General features: G+C 40.4%; 1 protein-coding gene across 6 annotated transcripts in view; it reads left to right on the top strand.

Annotated features, from left to right (window-relative positions):
- The first annotated feature begins 927 nt into the window (after window positions 1-927).
- Window positions 928-26982, top strand: part of zc3h18 (zinc finger CCCH-type containing 18) — a 36144-nt gene continuing 10089 nt past the window's right edge. For 2 of the 6 annotated variants that reach the window (XM_046394025.1, XM_046394028.1), the window contains exons 1-13: window positions 1070-1227; window positions 2078-3060; window positions 4899-4983; window positions 6437-6585; window positions 6884-6979; window positions 8212-8354; window positions 9301-9330; window positions 9813-9927; window positions 10884-11155; window positions 20681-20863; window positions 21391-21516; window positions 22836-22928; window positions 23327-23602. In XM_046394025.1, coding sequence (XP_046249981.1) covers window positions 2089-3060; window positions 4899-4983; window positions 6437-6585; window positions 6884-6979; window positions 8212-8354; window positions 9301-9330; window positions 9813-9927; window positions 10884-11155; window positions 20681-20863; window positions 21391-21516; window positions 22836-22928; window positions 23327-23602 — 2540 coding nt within the window. In that variant the 5' untranslated portion in view covers window positions 1070-1227; window positions 2078-2088. The other 4 variants (XM_046394026.1, XM_046394027.1, XM_046394029.1 and 1 more) reach the window with 4 other exon arrangements.

Consider the following 26982-nt stretch of genomic DNA (forward strand, 5'->3'; position numbering starts at 1 on the left):
TTCTTACTGTTTGCACAAATAATATTTGGTTTAAATACGTTACACATAAAAACATGTTGGTTTTTAAATAAGCAATACTGTATATAGAATGGCTATAAATGCAATAACACATAACGATCAGCCACAACATTTAAATCACAGATAGATGAAGTGAATAACATTAATAACATATTTACAAATTACTATACAATGTTCTGCGGAGAAACCCTGAGTTCTGGCAATCATGTGGATATTCTTTGACATACCTAAACATTACAGACCAAATTCATTCATTCATTTTCCATACCGCTTATCCGCCAGGCTCGCGGGGGCGCTGGAGCCTATCCCAGCTGAGTACGGGCGAGACACCTTAAACTGGTCGCCAGTCAACCACAGGGCTGACACAAACACAGACAACCACACACCTAGGGGCAATGTAGAGTAGCCAAACCTAATGTGCATGAGAGGAAGCCATGGGAGTACCCAGAGAAAACTCTCGCAGGCACGGGGAGAACATGAAAACTTCATAGAGAAGGGCCCAGACTGGGATTCGAACCTGGAACCCTCTTGGCTGTGAGGCGACAGTGCTAACCACTGCACTAGACCAAATCATGGTATACATTATTTATTAAGATATTATTATTATTAAATTATATTATTTTATAATTTATTATTAATAACATTTATGTGACAAACTTTTTAATTGAATTTATTTCTGTTTGTTTTTGAAAAATGGCCAGCAGCCCTTGATTAAGGTACCTGCGGGGCTATTCTGGTTTACACATTTTACTCAATATCAATATATTGAATACAAGACAGAACAGTCTCCACTCATAGTAAACTTGCTTGCTGCAGAGCTTTTGGCTTCTGTCTCACCGTCTTCATCTGCAGATGAACAGGTGAGTAAGTAAACACTGAGTGGAAATTGTTGTGCTTAGTTTTAGCAGTATTTTTACTGTGTCACTTTCGCTCTGGAGCCTACATCACAGCGGTCAACAATCCCAAATACTGATCTCAGATCTGTCATCATTCACTTCCAGCAGCGCCTTTTCCTCATAGATTGTCGTATGTTGATGACGTTAAGGTAATGGCCGCTATCGGTGCGTCGTGCCGTGTGTTTTATTTTCTCCAACAAAGCGGTTGAATAAAACCGTATACTATTTGTTGTATACTGTAAAAACAATATCGGCGGAAGAGGGCAATTCTTAACACGGCAGTACCTTCTTTAAAGAGCTCCGGGTCGGCAAGGTGAATGAGAATGTGTAGTTGTTAGCAGCTAGCTGAGTGTAGCTGCGCTTTTAGCTTAGCTTCAGGGAGGCTGCATTGTTAATTGAAAGACAGTCGAATGCGCTACATTGTCCGCTCATTGCTAAAGCGGCAGCGTCCGTTAGTTATGTCTTTCAGCTAACCGATTTACTTGTTAGTATACATCAAGGAAACTGTTTGCCGAGGACGGTATTTTCGGTGGTCAAACAGCTCCCCGCGTTGTCAAGTTAGGGGCCTTGTTGCAACTTAGCGCGACCCAGATATTGTAAGTGTTACCAGTCATCTTACGCTACAGGTGAACTTGTGTAGTAATTACACATTTGGTCTTGTTCTCTAATTATGCATTTGAAATTCGGTAACTTACACCATCGAATCCCTATGAAACATTTGAAGCACTTAAGTTTTAAGCTCCTACCATTGGTATATAGTTAGTGGCTATCTGGCTATAGCTAAGGGTTTCCTGCCGTAGAGTTAGCGGCGCCGGAAGCTAACTTTGATTAAGCAAAGATATAGTAAAATTGAAGAAGTTCTATTTTTTTCCATTTAAATCGCCTGTTTATTAGCAAACTAGATAGTTTTTCTGTGGAAAAGTCCAATTCACTCAGCCTACATTTGGAGTCATACATTTTGTGTGCTATCTAGTCAGTTATTTTGTACTGTGTTGTGTATGCAATATACTGTATGTGTATAGACTCATATGCTAAACTATACTTGAAAGTCTGACAGTGCAATTCAAGCCTGTACCGTATGTGTATATGTGTGTGTATGTATTTGTGTGCTTTATTTTGACTTTTGACTAGAGACAGGCTACTGTATTTTCTGTTTCCACTAGAATATTCTTTAATGGATACTCCTGAGAGCCCTACCCAGTCCCCTCAGTCACCTGAGGAAGAGGAGAAGGGCCTTTCTGACAGTGAGCTGTTGGATTCTCCTGATGAAGAGGACGACAGGCTCATCTCAGACAGTGAAATAGTCCATGAAGAAGAGAATGGGGCGCTGGCTGAGGAGGATGATGAAGAGGAGATTGAAAGCCAAGGAAGAGGTTCGGAATTAGAGGAGGAAAGGGAAGAAGATGACGAGGTGGTCCCTGACTTTGTGTCTGACCCAGAGGATCAGGATCCCGTAGGAGAAATAGAAGGGATGGGACAAGAGGATGGGACCATTATGCTGATGGAAGGGGATGAAGAAGGTCCACAGGGGGACCAGTTGGGAGGGGAGGATGAGGAGGAAGGAGAGGAGCAAGAGGATAGAGTCATTGACACCCCACAGTCTCCAGACTCAGAGCCAGAACGGGTCAAGGGTGTCATTGCTGAAGAGGATGGAGATGACACGGAGGAAGGGTACAGTAACTACAGAAAGGAAGCCTCAGCAGAGCATGAGACAGCTGAGGTGGATGATGAGGATGAGGAAGAGAAAAGCAAGGCAGAGGAGGAAGAGGATGAAAGGATGAGAGCTGAGGCGAGGAGGAGAGCTATTGCAGTGAGGGAGATGAAGGATGACTCTGCATCTGTTTCCCGGGAGCTGGATGAGCATGAACTGGATTATGATGAGGAGGTCCCAGAGGAGCCCAGTATCCCTGCTCAGGAGGAGGAGGAAGATGAAGAAGACACAAAAGCAGAGGGAGAAGAAGAAGAGGAGTGTGAGGACAAAAGCAGTAAGAAGAAGGAGAAAAAACCAATTCTTCCCCCATCTCCTAAAGACAGTGACTTTAAGAGGGTGGACGACTCGAAAGGGCCTGAAAGGGTGCGCAGAGATTCCTTCAGAGAAAAGAAGAAGGATGAAGATGATGGAGAAATTGATGAAGGAGAGATTGATGTAAGTAACTATAATTTTGTTGGTAGTTCTATCTTAATTTGTATGAGATTGTTGGCTGAGTACAGGTAAATAAATTACATGCACATAGTTTGGAAGCTGCTCTCTAGTCTGGAATTGCTTTTATTGTGTTTTTGATTTAGTTGTGAATAACCAATAACCATAACCAATAAGAATAATGTCACATTTTTATATAAACAATTACATAACATTTAGTTTGTTTAGTAAGAAGCTAAAATATAAGGACCCCAAATGAATGATTAATTAGAGTATTTCATAGCTCTAGTCAGATTTCTTGTGTCAGACTTTTTCCCTCTTCTTTGAAGCTTTGTGGGACTTGTATTTCAAATGACATGTTTGGCTGTCTAGTCTACACTGTGTGGCTCTGCAGAGGTGCAGCAGTTTGATGTCATAGGCACAGCAGCAGCGCTTCTTCTTCTTCTTCTTCTTCTTCTTCTCTTTCTCTGTGCTTACTGGTGGATCACAAATCAACTTTAAAGGTCCATACCCCCACCCCCTGTATCAGAGTTTGTAAATGCTGTGCTTATTAAATCAGTGAAACCAATTTGGCTTTGTATTATTAACTGTTTATCAGCTATAAATTGATTATTGCTTCATTATTAGGCTGATCATTTATTGACCCAGTGTATATTGTGCATCTCTAACAAAACAGTGTCTGTTGAACAGAGACTGGACTTATGGGAGGTGTCCCAAGTTGATCCAAAATGTCAGAAATGGGTGATTACATGTGTATTCATTATTGTACTCAATTCTAACATCCTTTTTTGGCAACTTTAACCTTACCATTTGCTAAGCTTTGAGTCTAAGGACCTGAATATACTCCCAAATGAATGTGAACACAGACAACTGCAGTCAATGTAGACACGCAGCTGTGCTGTTTATATCACGTTCTGCAGTCCACTTGCAGGACACATTCTGCACATATGCCACACATGTATTCCATAGCTTGAATGTAGTGTATTGGTCCCAAAAGATTAGAGATATGTTAACATCCACACAGGCAGGCACCTTCTGATGGCAACATTTATTGCAGGCAGACACTCATGCAGTCATTGGTGCTGAAAGTTAGCTTAAATCTGTTTTTCTCCTTAGCAAAGAGCAGTTTGAAAATGTTCAGGTAGTAGCTTTGCTTTTTTGTACCTAGTGCTGATCATCACGTCCGTTAGGTAAAATAAAGCACAACTTTTTTTCTCTCTATCAAACCAATACCAGTAATAACTATTAGTCAGCAAGCAGATCAATAGCTGCTTTTTGCTACTGATATACATTCACAGTTTAAATAAAAATCCTTAGTGTCAACATTTGGAATAACCATTGATGTAATTTAAGTACGTACAGTTTACTTGGATATTGTACTTAAGTACAATTTTGAGATACTTTTACTGTACTTGAGTATTTAAATGTTCTGTGACTTATGTCTGGACAGACGTGGATGTAAGCTGCAACTTGACTGGTTGCATGGAGGCATATAATCACAAGGCAGTGCATTTAGTTTGCTTTCTCACATCTTTTGTCATACCTGTGATGTAGACCCATGTGACCCTGTGTGACAATTCGATGTCACATACTGTTGATGGTTCCTTTTTGAAGACTTGGACTTTCACATTGTTTGGTTTTTGAAATTGTACTTGTAATTGTTCATCAAATTTTATGTCCAGTATAATTAATAATGCCAAATACCATGCGAATGTTAAATCAGCTTTTTAAAATGAAACACAAATAAGTCACTCTCCAGATGCCCTCTTTTTAGCACAGTCAGTAGGAAGGATAATATAAGATGCTCTGATGTGTCATGGTCTGCCATTTGTGTATGTGTGCAGGATGATGACCTGGAGGAGGGGGAAGTCAAAGATCCCTCGGACAGGAAGATCAGACCACGCCCTGTCTGCCGGTTCTTCATTAAAGGTAGATGGTGAAGAGCAGATCCTACCCCAGAACTATTCTTTTAGCAAATTTCAATTTGAAAGACAAAAGCCAGTTCAGATTTTATATCAAAGTCTGCTCAGTATTTAATCGGGGTTGTCTGTTACAGACGCTCCCATCTTTTTCTTAACCGTTTTCTGCTGTTTTTTATTAAAGAATTTCCCCTCAGAGACAGATAAAGGAATTCTGATTCTGACCTGACATATGACCTGTGTAAAGTCTGGAAATAAATTTAGTGACAGCTCACACACAATCATTATATGCCATATCCTCATTACAAGTCCTAATCGCAGTGTGGGCCAAGTTCATCAATAATGTTAATCTATCATGCTTTCATTTTCAAATGACATCCCAGTGTGGGGATACCACTGAAAACCATGGCAAGTGGTGAAACGGCCTGATTGCTGTAAAAACAAAAACTGCAGTGACACTGATGTGTGATGATGCATTGTCCTCGCATAGCAAGAAGAGGAAAGGAACAATTAGCCCAGTGTGCTTTATTTTTTCGTGCATTTTTGGGTTTTGTACATTGTTTTGGACAATATACAAAAGCTAAAATGGAAAATGGATAATAAATGATCAGGGAAGGCATTCAATGTTGAATTTACCGTTATGGATTTATTCTACAAAGCCATGGCCATACCACCACAACCCTAGATTTTTTTTTAATTTTCATGTTTAAGGGGTACATGACAAAATTGTTTGTTGATGATAAAACAATGTTCCTGATATTAAATGGCAGACCATTTGGGCATTAAGGTTTTATATGTGAAAATCTCATATACCATGTTCCTTTAATTATTTCATGTTATCTGTGTTTTGTAATAATATGTAAATTGTCATAATATAATTTGTGTTATTGCTTTGGAGGAATGTTCTTGTTTGTGAGTGTTATAAGAGCTGTTCTTCAGCAGGTGGAGCTGTTGAACTTTTCAACTTGGGGTATGCACTCAATAAGAAACTAGCTACTTAAAATGAAAGTGTGTTTGTCATGAATAAATATGAAGGTCCTCTATTTATTTTTAGTTTTTACTGTTTTTTTTAAGACTATTTAATGGAGTCACAGCAACAACATTAATGTCTGAATTGGTCCGATATGCTTTTCACTGCTGGTGCTTTGTCATTTGTGGTATTAGCACTTTGTTTAAATTTAAAAGTGTTGCCTAATTTGCAACTCTATTTGTACCAAAATGTTTACAAGAATGCATTTGTCTTAAAAATGACTTATGATTACATCTACAATAGAAAACACAATCAACATCTAATTGGAGTTTTGCAATGTGCATGAGCAGCATATGGAAAAGCTTTTCAATTTTTTTTTCAAGAATGCACAAATCATGACAAAACCTGTATTTTTTTTTTTTGGCACTCTGAGTAACTTGTGTGATCAGTTGCCTGCAAATGCACTTAAGCCACGCTGTTTTGTTTTCTCCAGGAAATTGTACTTGGGGTATGAACTGTAGGTTCATCCACCCTGGAGTTAACGACAAAGGTAACTATTCCCTCATCAGTAAGCCAGACCTCTTCTCACCTAATGGAGCACCTCCTGGAGGACCACATCCACTCATACCCAATAATCCTTGGGTATGTCTCTGCCCTACTACTCTGCATTTTTATAGCACTGATATGAAGACTCATTTCTTTTGTAAAGCAGTATTTATTAAACATAGCATACATTAAACATACTTATGTATGCTGTATGCTTTTGATGATGTGTTGTAACATTATCACAGTTCATAAAGCCAAAAAAAAAACGTCTTGAATGCAATGCTCATGGGTTTTATCAAATCAAACATCAATTCAACTGACTGTATGGCTGCGCCTCTCTGTGAGCATATGTGCAAGTGTGCAGAAACTGAATTCACTTTTGTCACTGTTGTAGGCTGGTCCTGCAGTGGAAGACCTCCCTCCACCCCCTCCTCCAGTGGAGCCTCCTGTGGAAAGTGCCTGGGAGAGAGGCCTGAGGCATGCCAAAGAGGTAAACACGTCCACTGCTGCTCATGGAAATAAAATGGGCTAAAAGGAACAGGTGTCAGTCTGTTGAGAGTGTGTAAACTACCTACGAACATAGACCTGCGTAATGATTGCAGTTTTATTACTACTGCTTTATTACCATTACTACCTTTTCCTGTCATCAGTTTGGAAAATATTGCCACATTGTCCATAAAATATTGCATATACAATCACATTCTTCAGTAACGTCTTAGACGCATCAGTTTACAACTTGCATGTTAACATGGGTGCCTCAAAGAGATTGAATCGACTGCAACATGGTTATATGCCTTTGAAGAGATAATGACTCCACAGAGGCTAAATACCTGTGTTCCTCGTCAGCTGGTCAGACTAGCCTAATGTAGTCTTGATGAGCATGAACTGATGAAGCCTCTTGGATGAGAGGTGAAATGTCTTCAAAGACTTGTGTCAAAGCAGGACTGGTAATCCTTCAGTATTTAAAAATTTGACTCTTAGACCTATTTAATACCAGGTTTAGGTACCTATTCCTACCCCTGAGTGAAAGTTCCAAACTTTATTGTAAGTGACCCAAAGCACAAAGTGACACCTACCAGACCAGTGTGGTGTCCTACCTATGCTTGGCTCTAGAAATGACTGTTAAATGGACATTTATAGAGTAATAATTATTAGTTTAGTAACTGAGTATTTCTGGTACTGATTAGTGAGGATAGCAACGATTAAACAACTGTTCGACTGGTCCTGCACAGCCGTTATATACATTTATATTCTCAAGTCCTATTTTTCTGTAAAATGAGTTTTGATCTCTGTAATGAAAAATGGGTAATGCTGATGTAACGTTACATCACATGCACCAGCTGTTCATGGAAAGGAGCATGTGTGTGCACATGTGTATGTGAGTTCGAAGTAGAGAGAGACAAACATGTTAATTTAGTGGTAACAACAAGCTGTATGCAATAAAATGCACTCTGTTGCCAATTTATAAGGTACACCTACCTAACACTGATGTAGTCTAACCCAACAGTCCTCCCACTGTCATAAAGGTTATAATGTTCAATTTTAATGTTGAAACCAATTATTTTAGAGTCTTTATTCAACTTAATGATCCTTTGCATATAGTGTATGGTGATGTTGCACTGTTCTTCATGTAATTATGAAATTTTGAATTTCCGAGTGAAGTTACCTTCCGTTGCCGTTTCTGTCACTGTCTTAAAAAGATGTTCTCTACGTGTCCCATAGGTGCTGAAGAAGGCCACCATCCGTAAAGAGCAGGAGCCAGACTTCGAGGAGAAGCGTTTCAACGTGACCATCGGAGAGGATGAGAGAGACTTTGACAAAGAGAATGATTTCTTTAGAGAACGCAGCTACCGCATCATCAGAGAGTAAGACCTGCTCCCATTGAAGACACTGTGTCATTGGTTAAAATGACGAAACAGTGTCATTGATGCAAAACACCATTGTCCCCTAGAACCTCTGATCCTGGAACTGCAATCTTGCAGGAGGTGTAGGATTGAGTGTAATATTAGGCTGGTTGAAGCTGCTAGTTTTAGATGAACTAGTGAAAGTGTTTTCCTGTTCAAACCTGGAAGCTACGTGGGCCAACACTTGGTCTGTCTCACTGTTCTCATTCAGAAGTTTGTTTTTTTTTTTAAATTGACCAAAACTAACCACTGCACACGCTTTGTTTAGATGAGATCTTCCACTGGATCATGCATACAGAGTTTTCAAATCAAATGTAACTTGTGTGTTTTAAGTACAGTTCAGACCTCTTATGCTCTCTAGGTGCCGTTGTGTACTGTCTTCATTTCCCTACACCAACAGACACTCTTGTTGAATAGCTCCATGAAACTAAACATTGTAAAGAAAGATTTTTTTCATATTTAATTAAGCACCCATATTTAAAGTATTAAGGGCCATGTCTGACTTTCCTCTCCTTAACAAAAAAAAGGTGTGGTGTGGTTTGCCCTTTTAAGTGAACACGCAATTACTGTTTGTAGTGAATATACCAAATACACTCATCAGCCACAACATGACCACTTCTGACACATGAAGTGATTAACATTAATGATCTGTTTACAATGCAGTGTTCGGTGGGGAAACCTTGGGTTCTGGCAACTGTGGATGTTCTTTGACTCACACACACCCAACAAGAAAGGCAACATGTTTTTATGTGTAACATGGCGGGTCAGATTGTTGCTGTTGCTGCTGTTTTGGCAGCATAAACGGGACATAACAAATATTAAGCAGGTGGTATTAATGTTGTGGCTGATCGATGTATGTTACAATTGATTTGTTGTCCTTGATCCTAATCTTGTTTTCCTCTTTCAGGGAAATGGACTTCAGAGATCCTATGTATGGGTAAGTGAACTCTAACACTGACATATAGATCTCTTACCACCTCACTTTTTGTGTTCCTTGTCAGAACCTGATTGTGTTGAACACAACCCTGCTTTTATGTTATTATTGAACAGAGTGTTTATGTTGTATGCACTGCCTTTTTTCCCATATCTCTTGTATCCAGTATCCAAATGAGATAATTCATTAAAGAGCAGTGTATAAAGTCCCTTTTAGAGTGTTCCCACTCTGATAAGAAAAAGCCATGTTTGTATCTTTTGAATTCCTGTCAGTCTGACTTGCTGGTAATTGTCATTCAGTTGTTTTTCAGCAACTGAGAAATGTTTTTAAAACAAACAAGTGACATTTTTAATGGCTACTTGTAAAAACATAATGAAATTCACCAGCAAAACAAAAACAATTTGTTTAGCCCTGTGTGCTTGAACTTGAATGAACTTCTAAGTAACCTCTAAGAGATATTGTACAAGTTGTATTTCTCTTTGCAGTGACCCATATGCTGATCCATACTATGACTATGAAATGGAGGCCCTGTGGCGAGGTGGCCAGTATGAAAATTTCAGAGTGCAGTATACAGAAGCTCCTCTTCCATACCACTACAGTGTGAGTTTCCTTTACAGTGTGCTTAAATAGTTCTCTCTAATGTCAATTGATTTCATCACAAGCGAGTCCTGCAACAACCTAAAATCAAGCAAATGTGTGTTGGAAGTGTGTCCATTGTTTCTCAGGAGCACATCAGTGTGCCACTTTTCCTCCAGGTGACATGTTCCTTTAGCCCCTGAAATAATTACTGGAGTACCAAATGTATAGTTTGTTGTTTGTTTGTTTTTTAAATTGGGGGCTTTAAAGGGGGCTTTTTTTCATTGTTTAAACATGAAACTTTAGATCTATATTAATTCTGATTATAGTAGAAATTAATGGGTGTTGCCCAAAGACGAGAGGGAAGCAAAACATTGGACACTTCAGTAGCAACAATAACATTTGTTTGCTTGATAGTTTCACTTTAATGTATTTAATTCAAATGGCAATTAAAGCACATTGTGAATATGCCCTGACTCATAAACATTTTATTGCCTGAAAATGCAGTGTGCTACAAGTGACATGCAACCAGCCAACCATTTAACAGGTGTGTTATTCACTTGGTTTGTATTAGTAGCAATAATGATATGACTATTTTCAAAGTGAATTAGAGAATACAAAAAGACTCACTACAAATTTCCTTATGTCCTTAATTTCAATATTAAAAATAAATTTTGACCATCAAAGTAAAATTTTAAAAGAAAAAAGTGGTTCCTTGCAACCACTTTTCTCCTACTTTGATTAAAAATATATCAGTTATTATTGATATCGATTGAAATGAAATACACTTCACACACAAAATTTTCAAATTTATTGTGAGAACCTGCTGCCGCATGGTTGCGTTTGTTCTTTTCGTGACATTTATTCAGGAAAGAAAAATGTAGACTAATGGCAGCACGTTTTCTGAGACTACCCAACCTAGACTTTGTCAGTAAATAGCATGTGTTTTGTTACAAAACTGATCATGCTCACCTCAACAGGAGCACGAACACGACCGGGACCCTCGCGAGCGGCACCGGGACCGAGAGAGGGAGAGAGATCACCGCGAGAGAGAGCGCCGGCAGAGGGAGCGAGAGAGGGAGAGAGAGCGGGAGCGTGAGAAGGAGAGAATGCGACGGAAAGAAGAATGGGAGAGGGATCGGATGAAGCGGGACGAGAAGGAGAGACCGAGGATGCGTCCCCCTCGAGACGCCAGGGAGAAGAAAGATGAGGAGAGACTAAAACCGCGTTCTCCCCTCACCATGCCACCCAAGTAAGTGAAATTTGAAATAACTGGTCTTGCTAATGCACTTCAGCATTGAATTCAGTATTTTTAAAAATTTACATATAGGCACATTTAATCAGCAGGTCTGATGCAAAAGGGGGAAATTGTACACTGTCAAAGTTTGATTAACAGGGAAACACGTATTACAGTTCTACTTGCGTCTCTTATCTTTGATCTGGTTTCTGTTGGCTGATGTTTGACTGCTTCTGCGTCTGCCGCTAAATATGACAATCGTGACTAGTTACTATGTGGGATCACCTGATGACCTCTATTTCATCTTCAGATATAACATTTTTTTTTTATGTGTGTAATAAATAACTAGAGAAAATAGAGTATATACAGGACAGGAAGATGATATTTATTTAAGAATAAGAATACTACAGTGCAACTTATTATCACAGAATACATAAAGACGTAAGTGTACTCCCCAGAAAATTTACAACCACAGAGACATTTATGACATCATATTCTTAATACATAGATGGCTTTGCAGCTATAACAGCTTCCACTATTCTTGGAAGGCTTTCTACAGGATGTTGAAGGGTTTCTGTGGAAATGTTTGCCATTGATGCAGTAAAGCAGAAATGAAGTCAGCCACTGATGTTGGATGAAGGCCTTGTCATTGTTGTAGCAGCAAAGAACTCTTGCAGCCTGGCTAAAATATGTACAGGACGACATGCTGTACCGCTTATCCAGTGTATTTATTAAAGCAGTGAACCCGGGCTTGGTCACCATACTGAGGGGCATCAGATGCAATTCACTCAGTTACTTTTTGAGTAATTTCCATGTGCTGTTTTGAAGTACGCTCATATGGAGTTATGCTTTCAAACATTTCAGTAAGTGATCCCTGCCGTGTGGTATTTGACTTACTTGATGCTGGTGCTTGGCATCTTAGCCATGCAACTGTCATACATTGCTTTGAGGGTTTTTTTAAAGTGCTGGAACAGGTTATTAGTGTTGCCCCGTGACATAGCAGTCTTAGCAAGGCATGTTTTGCACAATACTTGACGCTGCGCAGCATCTTCTTTTTTTAAAACCCACGCAACTGACGTACTGCTCCTCTTTGACACTAAAGTTTCCACAGTCTCAGCTTCTGTCAAGCTTGAGGCCATTGTTAAACAGATTAACGTGAGGTCGTTGTAACGTGTAAACTTGTCGCGTGACAGAGTGTAATTGCAGGTTGGAAAATTGGGTTTTTTCATATCGCAGTGTTATCGCAAATGCAATTAATTGTTCAACTCTAGTATATAATACTGGGTTATATAAAAATGTTGCAGCTCAGGTACAAGATTAGTTAGTTTGTATTACTTAGAATAAGTCCCGCTGGCATGCCTTTTTCTTGAACCATGTTTCCTGTTATTATCAGTTAGGCTGCAAGGTACTACTTTCCAGAAACCACAGCAACAAAAAAAATGAATGAAATGAAACCCTCCAAGCTTTCAGGCAAACCTGACTTCAGCTATGACTGCAAGGCGGAGGTAAATCACAGTGGCACATCAGTTCATTTTTCACATGCCACTCTAATGACCAAGGCATGAAAACAAGTGTGCTTCATTTTACAGTTTTGTAGTTGTTTTTAGTTTTGGAGCTTATGTGACTTATGTTACTCTTATGTTAATACAGATAAACAAACAGAACAACTTAATATCCGTCATTTTTATTGTTTTTTTCTATTTTAGTGAACTAAATTTGTGCTCCAAATAGAGCTGCATAATAAAATAATCTTGGTAGGGGAGTCTATAAAAATTTAAGTCAGTGAATTTAAGCTTTGGACATTTTTCCTCAGTGTGGAGAGGTCAAATAGCCTTTCACACAAGCTGAAATAAATGTGACAACAGATAGTCGACGTGCTGCAGGAATTGGTTGACTAATGACCTAGTTGATTAAAAGAATTATTTTGATAATCAGTCAGTTGAGTAATTTTCAACTAAAATGTCAAACATTTGCTCGCTCTCGCTTTTTAATTCTAAGGATTGGCTGGTTTTGGTTGTAATTTTTTTGACTCTAAGAAATAATCAGATGAAACATAGCATAGCACAGACTACTTTGGGTCAAAGTTACCGGGGACATTTGTTTTGAAACCATTTAAAATTTCATTTTATGTGACTGATTTTTAAAAATCAGTCACATAAAGTAACACCTGTTGTGTTCCTGGTCAAAAGTGACTAAAAGTGAATATTTTTTTGTGTACAAAGGAAATTATTCCAAAACTACACTTGACGATTTCACAATATTTCAAGATCTATGTCTTAATACATTAAGAACAACTAACAAGAACAGTAACATTACAATGTTCATCAGTCTGTCAGATGTGTTTTGCCTGATAATGGAAAAAAACTGATAACAAAATCAGACTTCTAAATTTGTTTTTTTTTTTTCTCATGCGCATGTTGCACAATATGTGCAGGTTGTTGCATGTCTCTTGCAAACATATGTATTGCATTTATGGCCAGTTATGCTTGTTTTTACATCTCTTGGTGTGCACAGACTGCACCTCTTCTTCTTGTCACCTCTCTGTCTTGGAGCAAGTGATCTTGCTTCTTGAGTTTGTATCTCTGCCACACCAATGCGGCAGAGGCTGGCGTTCAGGAAAGGTGTTGGCATTTTTGAATGTGGGGTGCCAGCACGGCTTTCCCCAACTCCTCCTGGAATAGCCTCCTCTTGAAAAATTTCCCCGCCTTCCATCCTGGATTCACCTCCATCCACACCACGAATCCATAAGGTGACACAGCTAAGATGTTGAAAAATAACACCATGGACCAACGTACTGTCTTCCTCTGACAAGAGGATGTGCCAGTAACCTGCAAAAGTGCAATGTCATCACATGTTGCCTGTATCTTTATGCCATATTTAGACAGCTTGGCATATATTGTTTGAAAGGGCAGTGTCTCCTAAAAGCGACCGGACGCTGTTTGGACTTCGGTCATGAGTGACAGGCGCTCCACCCACTTGTCCCAAACCTCTCTGATCACTGCCAGTTTATCTTTTTTGACGGCCTGGTCTTGTGTCACGGTTCTCAAAACTAATCAGCCGTTACAACGTGACATGGTGGCCCGAAAAATTGTCTGACCAGACTCTGCATCCCATAAGCTGCTGGTAGATTCATTGCTGGATATGTACACACCAGTCAGAATCAAAAGATCCATGTATGCTTTGATGTCTGTCTGGGTTACTTCCTTCCAAGTGTCTTTGTAAATCCAATTTCCAGCTGATCATGTTTACCACTGTGGTTTCGATGGACTCAGTCAGGAACAGTTCAAAGCAGGATTTGATGTCATCAATCACGGATACGGCATATTTTGTAGGTCCTGGTGTCATCCTGATGATATATTCAGCGGAAAGCCTACCGTGACTCTCAGGTGGGGATGAAGACCAGGATAAGTTACCATCCTTTGACTTGAATTTGACAGCAGACTCAGCATGGCCATCCTCCTCATCACTGCATTCCTCCGCATCAGTTATTTCTTGGTCTGGATTATATTCTGTGTCGTCTTCATCTTCTGACGGTTCCTCCACTAATCCATCCTCACTGTGAGTTTCCTGGACTCTCTTCTCCTCACCAGTGTGGTGGTCAAATATGTAATCAAGAGCTTCACTTATGGTGTATCGACCTGCCACGGTGCAGACCTGCCATGACTGGTCATTTCTGACTGGGGACACCAAGAGTGTACAAAAGTTGAATAAAATACACAAAACTGTATGCAAATACAGTTTATTTTGTGTGTTGAAATCCTCTTTGTGGACAAAGTCATTGAATCTGTGGTCAGTCTGATCAAATTAACTATATTTTTCAGAGATAAAACTTAAATCGGTCAAATTTGCCCAGAACACAACACAGGGGTTAATTGTGAAAATAACGCTCAGATTAATCAATAATGATAGTCATCATTAGTTGCAGCCCCAGTCAACAACAACACTACTCAATATATATAAATGCAACAAAGTGAAGATACTATAGTTGATTCATCAAGCACCTGCTAAACAAGCAGAACATACATTTTCAGAAATGTGACATCTTCAACCAGTGTGCAGCGGTAATTTAATGTTCCCTCTTAATCCACGCCTAAGCCAAATGGACCTTCCTAGGCTAAAGTAATGAAAGCAAACTCGTGTAATCCTTCCCAGCTGAGTTATATGAAAGTGGTTTGAATATTAAGACACTCAATATACAAGACAAGCAATATATGCCATCAGTCAGTGCCAATCAAGATGAGAAATGCAACAAATCTTTTCTTTAAATCGTGAAAAGGCATGCACACCATTATGTTTATAATATTATAGGTGTTAGAATGAGTTCTGCACACTTTCAGCTCAGAAACATTGTTATATGTTATATGTTGTTGCAGGTTGTGAATGATCACATTGTATTCGTATTTATGCAACCAAAACTGTAACCTCACTGTAGTGAAAAAAATAGATCATGGCAGAATGGAAAAAAGTAAGTGCATGTGCTGCAGAATTAACATTATCTAGAAAGTTGCCAGGGAGGGGAGGTGTGTGTGTGTGTGTGTGTGTGTGTGTGTGTGTGTGTGTGTGTGCGTGTGCGTGTTCTCAACCCAGATATTCCTCGCAAAGTATTGGGTATTGCATGCACCAAAGTGGTGTTTGAAACATGTTGCTGGCATCAATTTCAGAATTTAGCTTTAAAAAGTTTAAGTCTTTTTTTATGTATTTGTATCATTCCAAATGTGACTTAGTGAATCATCGCATTTATTTTTTCCATGAAATAGTTGTAAATGGTCTTGTTGTTGACAAATTTAGATTGTCTGAAGCTCTGAAGTTAATTGACAGCGGAATTTCTTTTATTTTGCAAAACTGAGTTTACATGGAAAATCCAAGCTAAACTTCAGTTTTGAGTATTACAGAAACTCCATTTGCTAAAAGCCACACCTCCACTGTAATATGCAGTGTAACAAAATACTCCTCTCAATACAGTCTCGGTCTGCAATCTCTCGAATATGTTTAGAATCCCAGTTTATGACAGATATTACAACCTATGGTGTAACATATTTCCATTGTCTTTATTCACACTTTCTGGTTTTGAAATTGTGGAAGTGAAAAAGGTTTTTCTTTCCTGTTTGAATGTGCAAACAATGATGACTATGACACTGATGACGTTCTGTTACCTGGCAGCCAACACGATCACTTTGCTATTGTGTTCAGTCATGTTGTGTTCAGTGACGTAGAGCACTTAGGCAATATTACCTGCCAGAGGCATGTGGAAATCCTTCCAATTTGTACAACTGAATAAAGAGAGATTTGAAATTAAAATGAAAGACTTAAAAGAGGTACTTGAACACACAAGTGTGTTTTTTTTTCCCATAAAACTACTTTGTCTATGCAGTAGAAAGACAAATATTTTTGGAATTTGGCGTGGCAGAAAATGGAGAGAAAGGGCTGTGATATTCCCTTTTGCTTCAAAGGCAGAAAGACCACTACAACCAGATTACAGATTTTCAGTGTCATTGTGGATGCAAAAGTTACTTCCTTCCAACTCATAGTGGATGACTTTGCATATTCTCTGTTAACGCATACTCAGTCACTATTAATACTATGCGTTTCCCTGTTTTCATGTACAAATTATTTTCACATTGTTCGACTTTTTTTCCTGTGCTGTTTTGCTTTTCAAAGTCAGTTGGTCTCCAAGTCTTCTAGTAGTAAGTCTTGGTATGTAATTAAATTTAAGGTTGGTCATGCTTTGTATTTTACATTTCCGTGCAGTATTGCAAGACGTTGATCTCGATAGGTTTTAAACTTGATGTCTTTCAACTTGCCTTGCTGAAGCCTGTACCTCTTTGATGCTTTCATGTATGTACAGTTAAGAACAGTGCTGTTAGGTTCATGCAAAGGCCAGCTTCAGCTTGTATAATCAACTGGGCTCACTCTCACCAGGCTGGTTCATCATGCTTTTCCAGAAAGCTCCTCTGGTCAATTCATTACGCTGATAAAGGTCAACAAATATCCTATTATGTTTAGTTATACTTTGTGTGCCTTGTGGGTTTATTTGCCCCGCTTCCCTTTTCATTCCTTCCTCAAAGGAAACCGTAATTTGATAGGAATGAATACACAGAGCTAAAAATAGCTCCAGTGTTGTCATTCTAATTTTAGCTCTGCGAGTTATTCTCTGGTGAGGGCAGTTGTTCGCTCTTGCATCACACTTGTGGAATTTCTCAGTCACTGGGGGAGGTGTACTTTTTCTATTCTTGCATTATATGTACATGTTAATTGTGGTATAGCAAATGATGACATAATTCCAAGTATATGTCCTGGTTCCAGATTGATGTGGTAGTTTAAGTTGTCCTGTTGTTGTATCACAAATGGTAAACCAAAGCGTTCAGCTCACCCAGCTGAAAGTGCTCAGCCTCTGTCGTCACCAGACAACAGCTCATGCACAGATAGTACTTCTTCAAACATTCATTCAAAGCTTCTGTGTACAGCACAGTTTCATTCACCGTGGGAATACCCACTCATCTTGTTCATTTCCTATAACAAATATTTAGACAGGCTTGTTCATGAATGCTTAAATTTTGTTTTTTGTTTTTTTTTTTTCAAAAAAAAAACATAAACAAAACATTGTTCTTTCTTCTGGGGAAAACCCCACATCTTTATTGTAAATGTCATAACCGTTCACTGCAATTTAGCTCCCTTACACTGTGCACTTTGATGCACAGTGATTTATCACATCAGCAAATTCTTACTATTAACTCTTAAATCATGGTTTGATGGCGTTATGATACACAACATTACATTTTAAAAGGTAAAATGAAAGGTCAGTTCAGTCAGTTCATCAATATCAGAGCCTGACTCCTTAAAATGTACCAGTCAGTGCAATCAGAACAACTCTGGAGAGTCAGACAAGCATTCTTACTCCAGTCTTTTACACACAAAGTCACCACCTTGCCCCTTTTCAGTGCTGTGTTGCATTGCATTAGATGCACACGTTGTTGATCGTACAAGCCCAGGGGCAAGGTGCAGGTGGACTGAAACTCTACCGTAATACAAAGTTTTATTGTGCTTGCATTTATGTCGTGATTTACTGGTCTTAGTGTCCATTCAAAGCACTTTACAACACAGTCAGAGTCAGCATTCACACACTAATGAGCAAGAAGAGCCATGGACAAGTCTCTCAGTGGTTTGTTTCAACCGTTTCCTCCTTTGAACTAGTAGCCACAACATACGCCGATCAGCCACAACAGTAATATCACCTGCTTGATACTTTATAGGTCCCCTTTGTGCTGCCAAAACAGCTCTGACCTGACAGGGGAAGGGACACAAGACCTCTGGGGGTATTTTGTGGTCACTGACTGGAATGTTGGGTCTTTGAGTCCTATGCATTGAGGGTGAGGCCTCCCACTCAGAGGCTTTTGGTCTGCAATGTTTGGGTGGGTGGTGTGTGTCAAAGAACATTCAGTTGATTTCCAGAACCCACAGGACATTGCATTGTAAACAAATTCACTTCACTTAGCAGTGTTGTCAGTGTTAATGTTGGGGCTGATTGGTGTATATTGATTTAATCAATTAATGAATTAATCAACTAAACATTAATGTTAAGTTCATCTCAGTATAATCTAAACTGTTAGTGTAAGAGCCAGTCAGAAGCAGAAGCAGCGTCATGCTGCACCAACATGTTTCTGCAGTAACCCATAACAGACAAACCAAATGCTAGCTTTAGAGGGGCTCTTTTGTCTGCCGCTAGCGGCCACAGAAGGGGAGGGCAGGATGGGAGTGTTCAGTTGGTTGCAGTCTGTGAGCAAACTACTATCTGCCATTAAGGTTGCAGTCTGTGAGCAAACTACTATCTGCCATTAAATCTGACAAAATGGAACTTGAAGACCTTTAAGGCACTCCTGCATAAACCTAACCAACACAACCAGTGAGTATAAGGGGAGCAAGTTCAACAAATAGTAGGCAGAATAGGGTGGGTATAGTAGAGTTCGCCATCTTACGAAAGATAAACTAGACAAACTGTTGTTTTCTGTACTTCACTATGTATATTTGCAGTGTTTGGTTGTGTTGTTCATATTTGGCTGTGTTGTATGTATTTGCATTGTGTTAGTGTATTTGCAGTTAATTTCCTGAATGCTGTGCACGTGTTTTTAAATCGATCTTTTCTTAATTTGTGTTTTCGTAATCAAAAACATGGTCTACATAAGACGAATGTTTATGCCAGGTGAAAATGGGGCCTTAGATGGTTAGTGCTCTCTTTGTATTGTTAGCATCATAACACAAAACTGTAATTCAGAAAAATCAAAGACTGGTTGGCTTGATATTTAACTTGATTAACTGTGTTAGGGGGAGCTGTTATTATTGTCATAAATGCTATTAATTTTGGAATGGGTTTAAACCTATCCATGGCAACCCATGTACATGCTAAACTCTTTAGAATTTGTGCATTGTGCATTTTTATGTAGGAGTAATGCAAACAACAAAACTCACATCACACACTTCCAATAGGGGGGAAATAAGGTGTTGCTGAAGCCAAACCTCAAGCAATTGTTGAAGCAGGAATAAGCAGAATATTTCATATCTCATCAGATTATCAGTTATACGTTAATTAATTTCTTCATTAAACAATTGATTGTTTGGTTTGTAAAAATTCTGAAAACAGTGATAAAGTCATCCAACACTTCAACATGTTGCCCACTCCAACAATTTTAAATAATAAAATTATTTTTCCCAGTTTATGGGATAATTCAACCAGTTTTCATGTAGTGTTTCCAGTAGCCTGCTAAGAAGAAGTTTGCACGAGGAAATGCGCATGCGTCGATATGTGTGCAGCCTGTTACACTCTGTTTTTAAAGAATTTCCTCTCTGGGATAAATAAAGGAATTCTGATTCTGATGCACAGTTGTCGCATATACATTTGATTTTAGCTAGTTATGTTTGTGGGTAGGCTGTAATGAAAGTGATAAAACAAGAAAGAAAGAAGAAAAACAGTAACTAAAGCAATAAGTAGTAAAGTAAAAACGATAGACCCATCGGCTTTTCAAGCTCAGTCACCTAATTTTAAAAAAGAAAATGCATGTTCTGGTGAGGGCGGCACGGCGGTGCAGTAGTTAGCACTGTCGCCTCATAGCAAGAGGGTTCCAGGTTCGATTCCCAGTCTGGGCCCTTCTATGTGGAGTTTGCATGTTCTCCCTGTGCCTGTGTGGGTTTTCTCCAGTACTCCGGCTTCCTCCCACATTAGGTTAATTGGCTACTCTACATTCCCCCTAGGTGTGAGTGTGTGCATGAGTGGTTGTCTGACTGATTGGGTGAACCCCGCCTCTCGCCTATAGTCAGCTGGGATAGGCTCCAGCCCCCCCGGCATTGCTGACGGATAAGCAGTATAGAAAATGGATGAATGTGCTGGTGAAATGCTAAAATTGTATCCAGTGTTTAAACTGGTATAGAAATGCTCATGTATATCCATTTAACTTAAATGATTAGCTGTTAAAACAATTGCAAAAATATTTTCTTTTGTGCTGCAACTTGTCTCTAAGCAGCCATTGATCTTGTTTTCAATCTTCTCAGCAGGCCAGTGGAGCCTCCCTCAAAGAAGGAGGTCATTCCAGTAATGAGGCGACCAGATGAGTGGAAGGACCCGTGGCGTCGGTCAAAATCTCCCAGGAGACGCCCTGGGCTAGGCTCTCCACCACGAGGTCGTCGGCGACATAGGCCCTCGGGCTCCTCTGCTTCTCCGTCCAACTCCTCCAGGTAGGAGTTCCAAATATGCTCAGGGCTTTTTGGGAATGTATGAAATTTTGCATGATTTCAACAAAAATGTTGGACTGTTAAATAGTGTAATAATTTTTAGACAAAATAAAAAACATAAGAAAGCAAGCCTATGTCTTATGGCATGTTTTGATTACAAGTATACCCAGTGATTTGATTTATAATCACCCATCACATGTATAGATAATTTTTTCATCATTCCTTTCAAATTCAAACTCTTTCTCATTTCTGTTAAAAGGGTTTTGAGTTATATTGTTTATGATATAATAACATTTATTTATTCCCATAAAAAAATGTATTCCCATTTAACTGTGGGATAACCAGGGTGAGTTGTCTAGTTAGCTCCAGCTCCAAATACACAACAGCTGGTGCAATGCCAATTAGATCCACATGTGTCAGTAGTAGACATAAGTCGGCTGTTTTGACTGTAAGTAAGCTGATATGTGCTCATTTTACATATTCATCTACATATAAATCTTGGCTGGATATGGTGTGTGTGTGTTTTGCAGGTCTTCGTCTCGCTCTTCATCCTACACAGCCTCTGGGTCATCTCGTTCCCGCAGCCGCTCTTCCTCGTTCAGCTCCTACTCCAGCCACTCTTCCCAGCGCAGCTCTTTCAGTGGCAGCCGCTCTAGGTACACGTGTGTGTGCTTGCAAATAAAAAACAGTCCTCTGCTTTTGTCCAACCTGCATGTTTGTGTAGTTTTTTCAGTACGTCCTTACAGTACTTTTTTAGAGTTTACTGTGCAACGTTCATGCTACACTGGCATCTTGACCTTTTTAATACAGGGTCTGGGTAGTTTTCTGCATCATTTTCATTAACTTCAAACATGACCTGCACTGATCAGCCAAGACATTATGACCGCTGGCAGGTGAAATGAGTAACAATGATTTCCTCATTACAGTGGCATATGACAGTTGGTGGGATTTATTAGGCAGCAAGTGAACATATTGTCCTTAAGTTGATGTTTTGGAAGCAGAAAAATGGGCAAGCATATATTGATCTGAATGACTCTGACAAGGGCCAAATTGTGATGGCTCAGTGACTGGGTCTGGGCATCTCCAAACCTGCAGCTCTTGTGGGATGCTCCTGGTCTGCAGTTGTCGGGATCTACCAAAAGTGGGCCAGGCAAAGAAAACCAGTGAACTGGTGACACGATCATGGGTGGTCAAGACTCACTAATGCACGTGGGGAGTGAAGGGATGCCTGTTTTGTCAGATCCAGTAGAAGTGCTGTAGTACTGTGGCTCAAACTGTGGACTGCGAAGCGATGGAAGAAGGTAGACTGGTCTGATCAATCATGTTTTCTTTTCCGTCGTGTGGGCGGCTGGGTCCGTGTGTGTTGCTTACTAGGAGAAGACAAGGCCCCAGGATGCACTATGGGAAGAAGGCAAGACGAATGAAGGCAGTGTGATGCTTTGTTTAATGTTCTGCAGAGAAACCGTAGGTCATGCCATCCCTGTGGATGTTACTTTGACATTTACCACCTAAACATTGTTGCTAATGAAGTATACCCCTTCATGGAAACAATATTCCCTGATGGCAATGTCCTCTTTCAGAGGGATAATGAACACTGCAGAAATGGTTTAGAATTGCCTTGAGGAATACAACCAGTTTGAGGTGTTGACTTGGCCTGCAAATTCTCCAGATCTCAGTCCGGTCGAGTATCTATGAGATGTGCTGGAAAAACAAATTTCCACCTCACAACTGACAACAATTAAAGGATCTGCTACTGATGGCTTGGTCGCAGATACCACAGCATACCTAGTCTCTATTCTAGTGGAGTCCATGAGGGACTTACTCAGTATTAGGAGGGGAGTCATAATGTTGTGGCTGATCAGTATATATTGAGTTATGTTTTTTCTGAATGACATAATGCAGCATTACAAGGTCATTCTAAACTTCGGTGATGTGATCTAATTTAGAAATTTTGAACTTTACTATTGATTTATAGGTCTCGATCATTCTCCACATCTCCCTCACCGAGTCCAGCAGGACTGAGGAATGCTAAGAATAAACCAGACCTTCCTCCGGTGTTAACAAAAGGGTAAATTTCACGTTAATTCAATTCAATTTATTTATATGGCGCCAAATCACAACAACAGTTGTCTCATGACACTTTCCAGGTAGAGCAGGTCTAGACCAAACTCTTTACGGCAAACATCCATAGTCAACAATGCTTATATGATTTTCTTGCATCCTTGTTTGTCTTTAAGAAATGAAATACACTTTGTCAGTAGGTTTTCATAAATAATGTAACTCAAGTTGTCAAAAGACAGTTTTAAGTATGTAGTTTGAAATCATGCCTGTTTTACTGATTATTATTTATTGATCATTTGTGAGAACATTGCATGTGCTCTGCTGCGGAAATGCCAGTTGTTAGCACATGCCTGCCTGTCACTGTCTGCATGAATGTGAACAAGAAATGCCTTTTCCCTCCCAAAGCATGCCGCTGAAGCCCGGTGCCATGCCCCTTCCTCGCAGGGACAAGCCTCCCATGAAAAAAATTCCCAGTCCTTCTCCACCTGGGGGGCTGCAGGGTAGGCCTTCCAAACCCCTGCCAGAGGGAGGGAAGCCTCCAACCAATCCCAGGGAGCCTGGGGGCACAGGCGGCGGGACAGGTGGCAGTGGAGCCGGGAGACCTCTGCCACCCCGGGAACCTGGAAAACCTCCCAACCCAAGGGAAGACAGGCGGAAAGAACGGCAGCAGCGTCCCCGGAGGTAGGTGTCACACCTTTAAGTTCTTGGTTTATTTTAACCGAACGTCTTTTGGATTACGTTACATTACCAAAGGAATTTGACATATGGCAGCAATCAGGAAAAGGAAGAGTGTTCCAGTAAATTCAAACTGAAGTCTGAAGTTAGTGTTCGCTTTCCTGGCCAAAGTGTAAGTCGAGTGTGACCTGTTACTAGACAGAACTCCCTTCTACTAATACCTATTTGGAACTTATTAAGGTTGTGACATTTTAGTTGACATAGATACCATATATAGCAAAAACAACAAACCAATTAAGGGAAAATGGGGAGCTTCTGCTGGCTGCTCTCCAGTCAGTTAATCAAGAAGTACAAATACACTATATTGCCAAAAGTATTCCCTCACCCACCCAAATAATTGAATTCAGCTGCTCCAACCACTTTCATGGCCACAGGTGTATAAAATCAAGCAAATAGGCAGACTGCTTCTCCAAACATTTGTGAAAGAATGGGCCGCTCTCAGGAGCTCAGTGAATTCCAGCGTGGTACTGTGACAGGATGCCACCTGTGCAACAAGTCCAGTAGTGAAATTTCCTCACTACTAAATGTTCCACAGTCAACTGTCTAGTCCAACTGTTTGTGGTATTATACCAAAGTGGAAGCTGTTGGGAACAACAGCAACTCAGCCACAAAGTGGTAGGCCACATAAAATGACAGAGCGGGGTCAGTGGGAGCTGAGGCGCATAGTGCGCAGAGGTCGCCGACTGTCTGCAGAGTCAATCGCTACAGACCTCCAAACTTCATGTGGCCTTCAGATTAGCTCAAGAACAGTGCGTAGAGAGCTTCATGGAATGGGTTTCCATGGCCGAGCAGCATCCAAGCCATACATCACCAAGTGTAATGCAAAGCGTCGGATGCAGTGGTGTAAAGCACGCCACCACTGGACTCTAGAGCAGTGGAGACGCGTTCTGTGGAGTGACGAATCACACTTCTCCATTTGCTAATCTGATGGACGAGTCTGGGTTTGGCGGTTGCCAGGAGAACAGTACTTGTCTGACTGCATTGTACCAAATATGAAGTTTGGTGGAGGGGGGATTATGGTGTGGGCTTGTTTTTCAGGAGCTGGGCTTGGCCCCTTAGTTCCACTAAAAGAAACTCTGAATGCTTCAGCATACCAAGAGATTTCGGACAATTCCATGCTCCCAACTTTGTGGGAACAGTTTGGGGATGGCCCCTTCCTGTTCCAACATGACTGCGCACCAGTGCACAAAGCAAGGTCCATAAAGACATGGATGAGTGAGTTTGGTGTGGAAAAACTTGACTGTCCTGACCTCAACCAGATAGAACACATTTGGGATGAGACTGCAAGCCAGGCCTTCTCGTCCAACATCAGTGTCTGACCTCACAGATGCGCTTCTGGAAGAATGGTCAAAAATTCCCATAAACACCCTCTTAAACCTTGTGGAAAGCCTTCCCAGAACAGTTGAAGCTGTTGTAGCTGCAAAGGGTGGATTAAGAATTGGATGTCACTTAAATTCATATGCATGTAAAGGCAGATGAGGGAATACTTTTGGCAATATAGTGTATGATTAAGACAAACAAAGCACCTTCCTGTAGGGTTGTGAATCTCTTGGACCCCCACTGTTGGATTACAATTCAGAAGGCAGCGATGCCATTTAAAATTATATAGTGATTTCTGTATATGATTTACGATTAGTATAAATGATTTTAATCCCTACATTGTTGTGTGAGCACAGAGTAGGCATACAGGAAAACTGTCTGGATGCGGTTGATGTTAGTTTCGGGTGTGTGTATGTGAGTGGGAGGATGTTATCCTGCTTAGTTTGTTTGTTTGGTTTGCTTGTGCAAGGGAGTATGTTAATGAGACTGGGTTTCCCTTTAATTTACATATTTTTTTATGTGTTTGTGTGTGGCATAAAGAGGTACTTGTGTGTGTGTGTAAGCCACATCAGTCAAAGAGGAAGAACAGTTAAAGGACAGGGAAGAACATTAGGGTGTGTTATACTGTTTTCATCTCTGCGTGGGGTGCATGTGTGGGCAGAATGTGTCACACATATTGAAACTACCAACAGTTGTTTTCTTTTCTGTTTGTAAACTATTTCCCTCTGATTATCAGAGGTAATATGTTACAGGTTAGTGATACTTCCTGGGTCAGTGGGGTGGGGTAACATTCTGAGCGTGGTTGAGGAAACAGTTTAACAGTTTGCCTTCAAGGAGTGCTTCACCATGAAAATTCATTCACTGCTTTCTTAGCCTCATGCCAGCCTCATAAATACACAAGAGACAGTGTTGCCAGGACTGCTCCTTTTATAGAGTTCCACAGACAGCTGAATCATGAGTAAAAATGCAATTTGTTGGGCGAACTTATAAAACGTCTTGCTGATGAAGTCAACCAAGCAGACACAGTGAGAGCGTAAACAGAAAGAAGCAGAGCAAGCTTGTGTGTGTGTGTGTGTGTGTGTGTGTGTGTGTGTGTGTGTGTATACATGTTTTTGTGATCTCATGGGGACAAAAACCCGTTTGCACAGCTACATGTGGGGACTCACCTACCTTATGGGGACAAAATGCGAGTCCCCATGGGGAAATAAATAACTTTTAGGGTGAAGACTTGGTTTAAGGTTAGGTTGAGTTTGAGGTTAAGGTTAGGGTTAGGGTTAGGCAAGTTATGGTTTTGGTTTGAGTAAGTCTGCAGGAAATGAATGTAAGTCTATGTAATGTCCTCACTGGGCATGAAAACCTAAACTGTGTGTGTGTGTGTGTGTACATGTGTGTGTGTGCAGAAAAAGACTAATGTATGCTTTTGTATGTATGATTTTTCCAAGATGGCGCTGGTGAGGTCGGCCGCTGTCGTACCTGCTCCCGAAATTTGTTTGTATATAGTCGTTTTTAGCGTAATTTTTAACTTGTTAAGCCATCCTGTTGTAGGTCGTAACACATACGACAGACAGACACTAATCAACCTTGGAGCACAGTACTCAAACTGTGCTCCTATCAACTTAATCCCGGACCCGAACTGGCCCATCGACATCCAACGGGCAGGCTACAACAACAACAACAACAATGGATGCTCAGGCCGCAGGTCACGGAGAGGGAAACGAGCCGGCGTTAGGAACAGACTGAGACGCAGAGCACACCATTCACCTCTGCCCAGCATCCAACTCGCCAATGTCCAGTCACTGGAAAACAAGCTCGATGAACTCAGGGCCAGAATAAAGTTCCAGAGGCATATACGGGACTGTAACGTCATCTGCCTCACTGAGACATGGCTGACCCCCCTGACTCCGGACCACGCCGTTCAACCAGAGGAGTTCTTCTCAGTTCACCGCAAGGACAGGACGGGCGAGTCTGGTAAATCAAAGGGAGATGGTGTGTGTCTGATGGTAAAC

This window comes from Scatophagus argus, chromosome 7 (assembly GCF_020382885.2).
Source record: "Scatophagus argus isolate fScaArg1 chromosome 7, fScaArg1.pri, whole genome shotgun sequence".
Lineage (NCBI taxonomy): Eukaryota > Metazoa > Chordata > Actinopteri > Scatophagidae > Scatophagus > Scatophagus argus.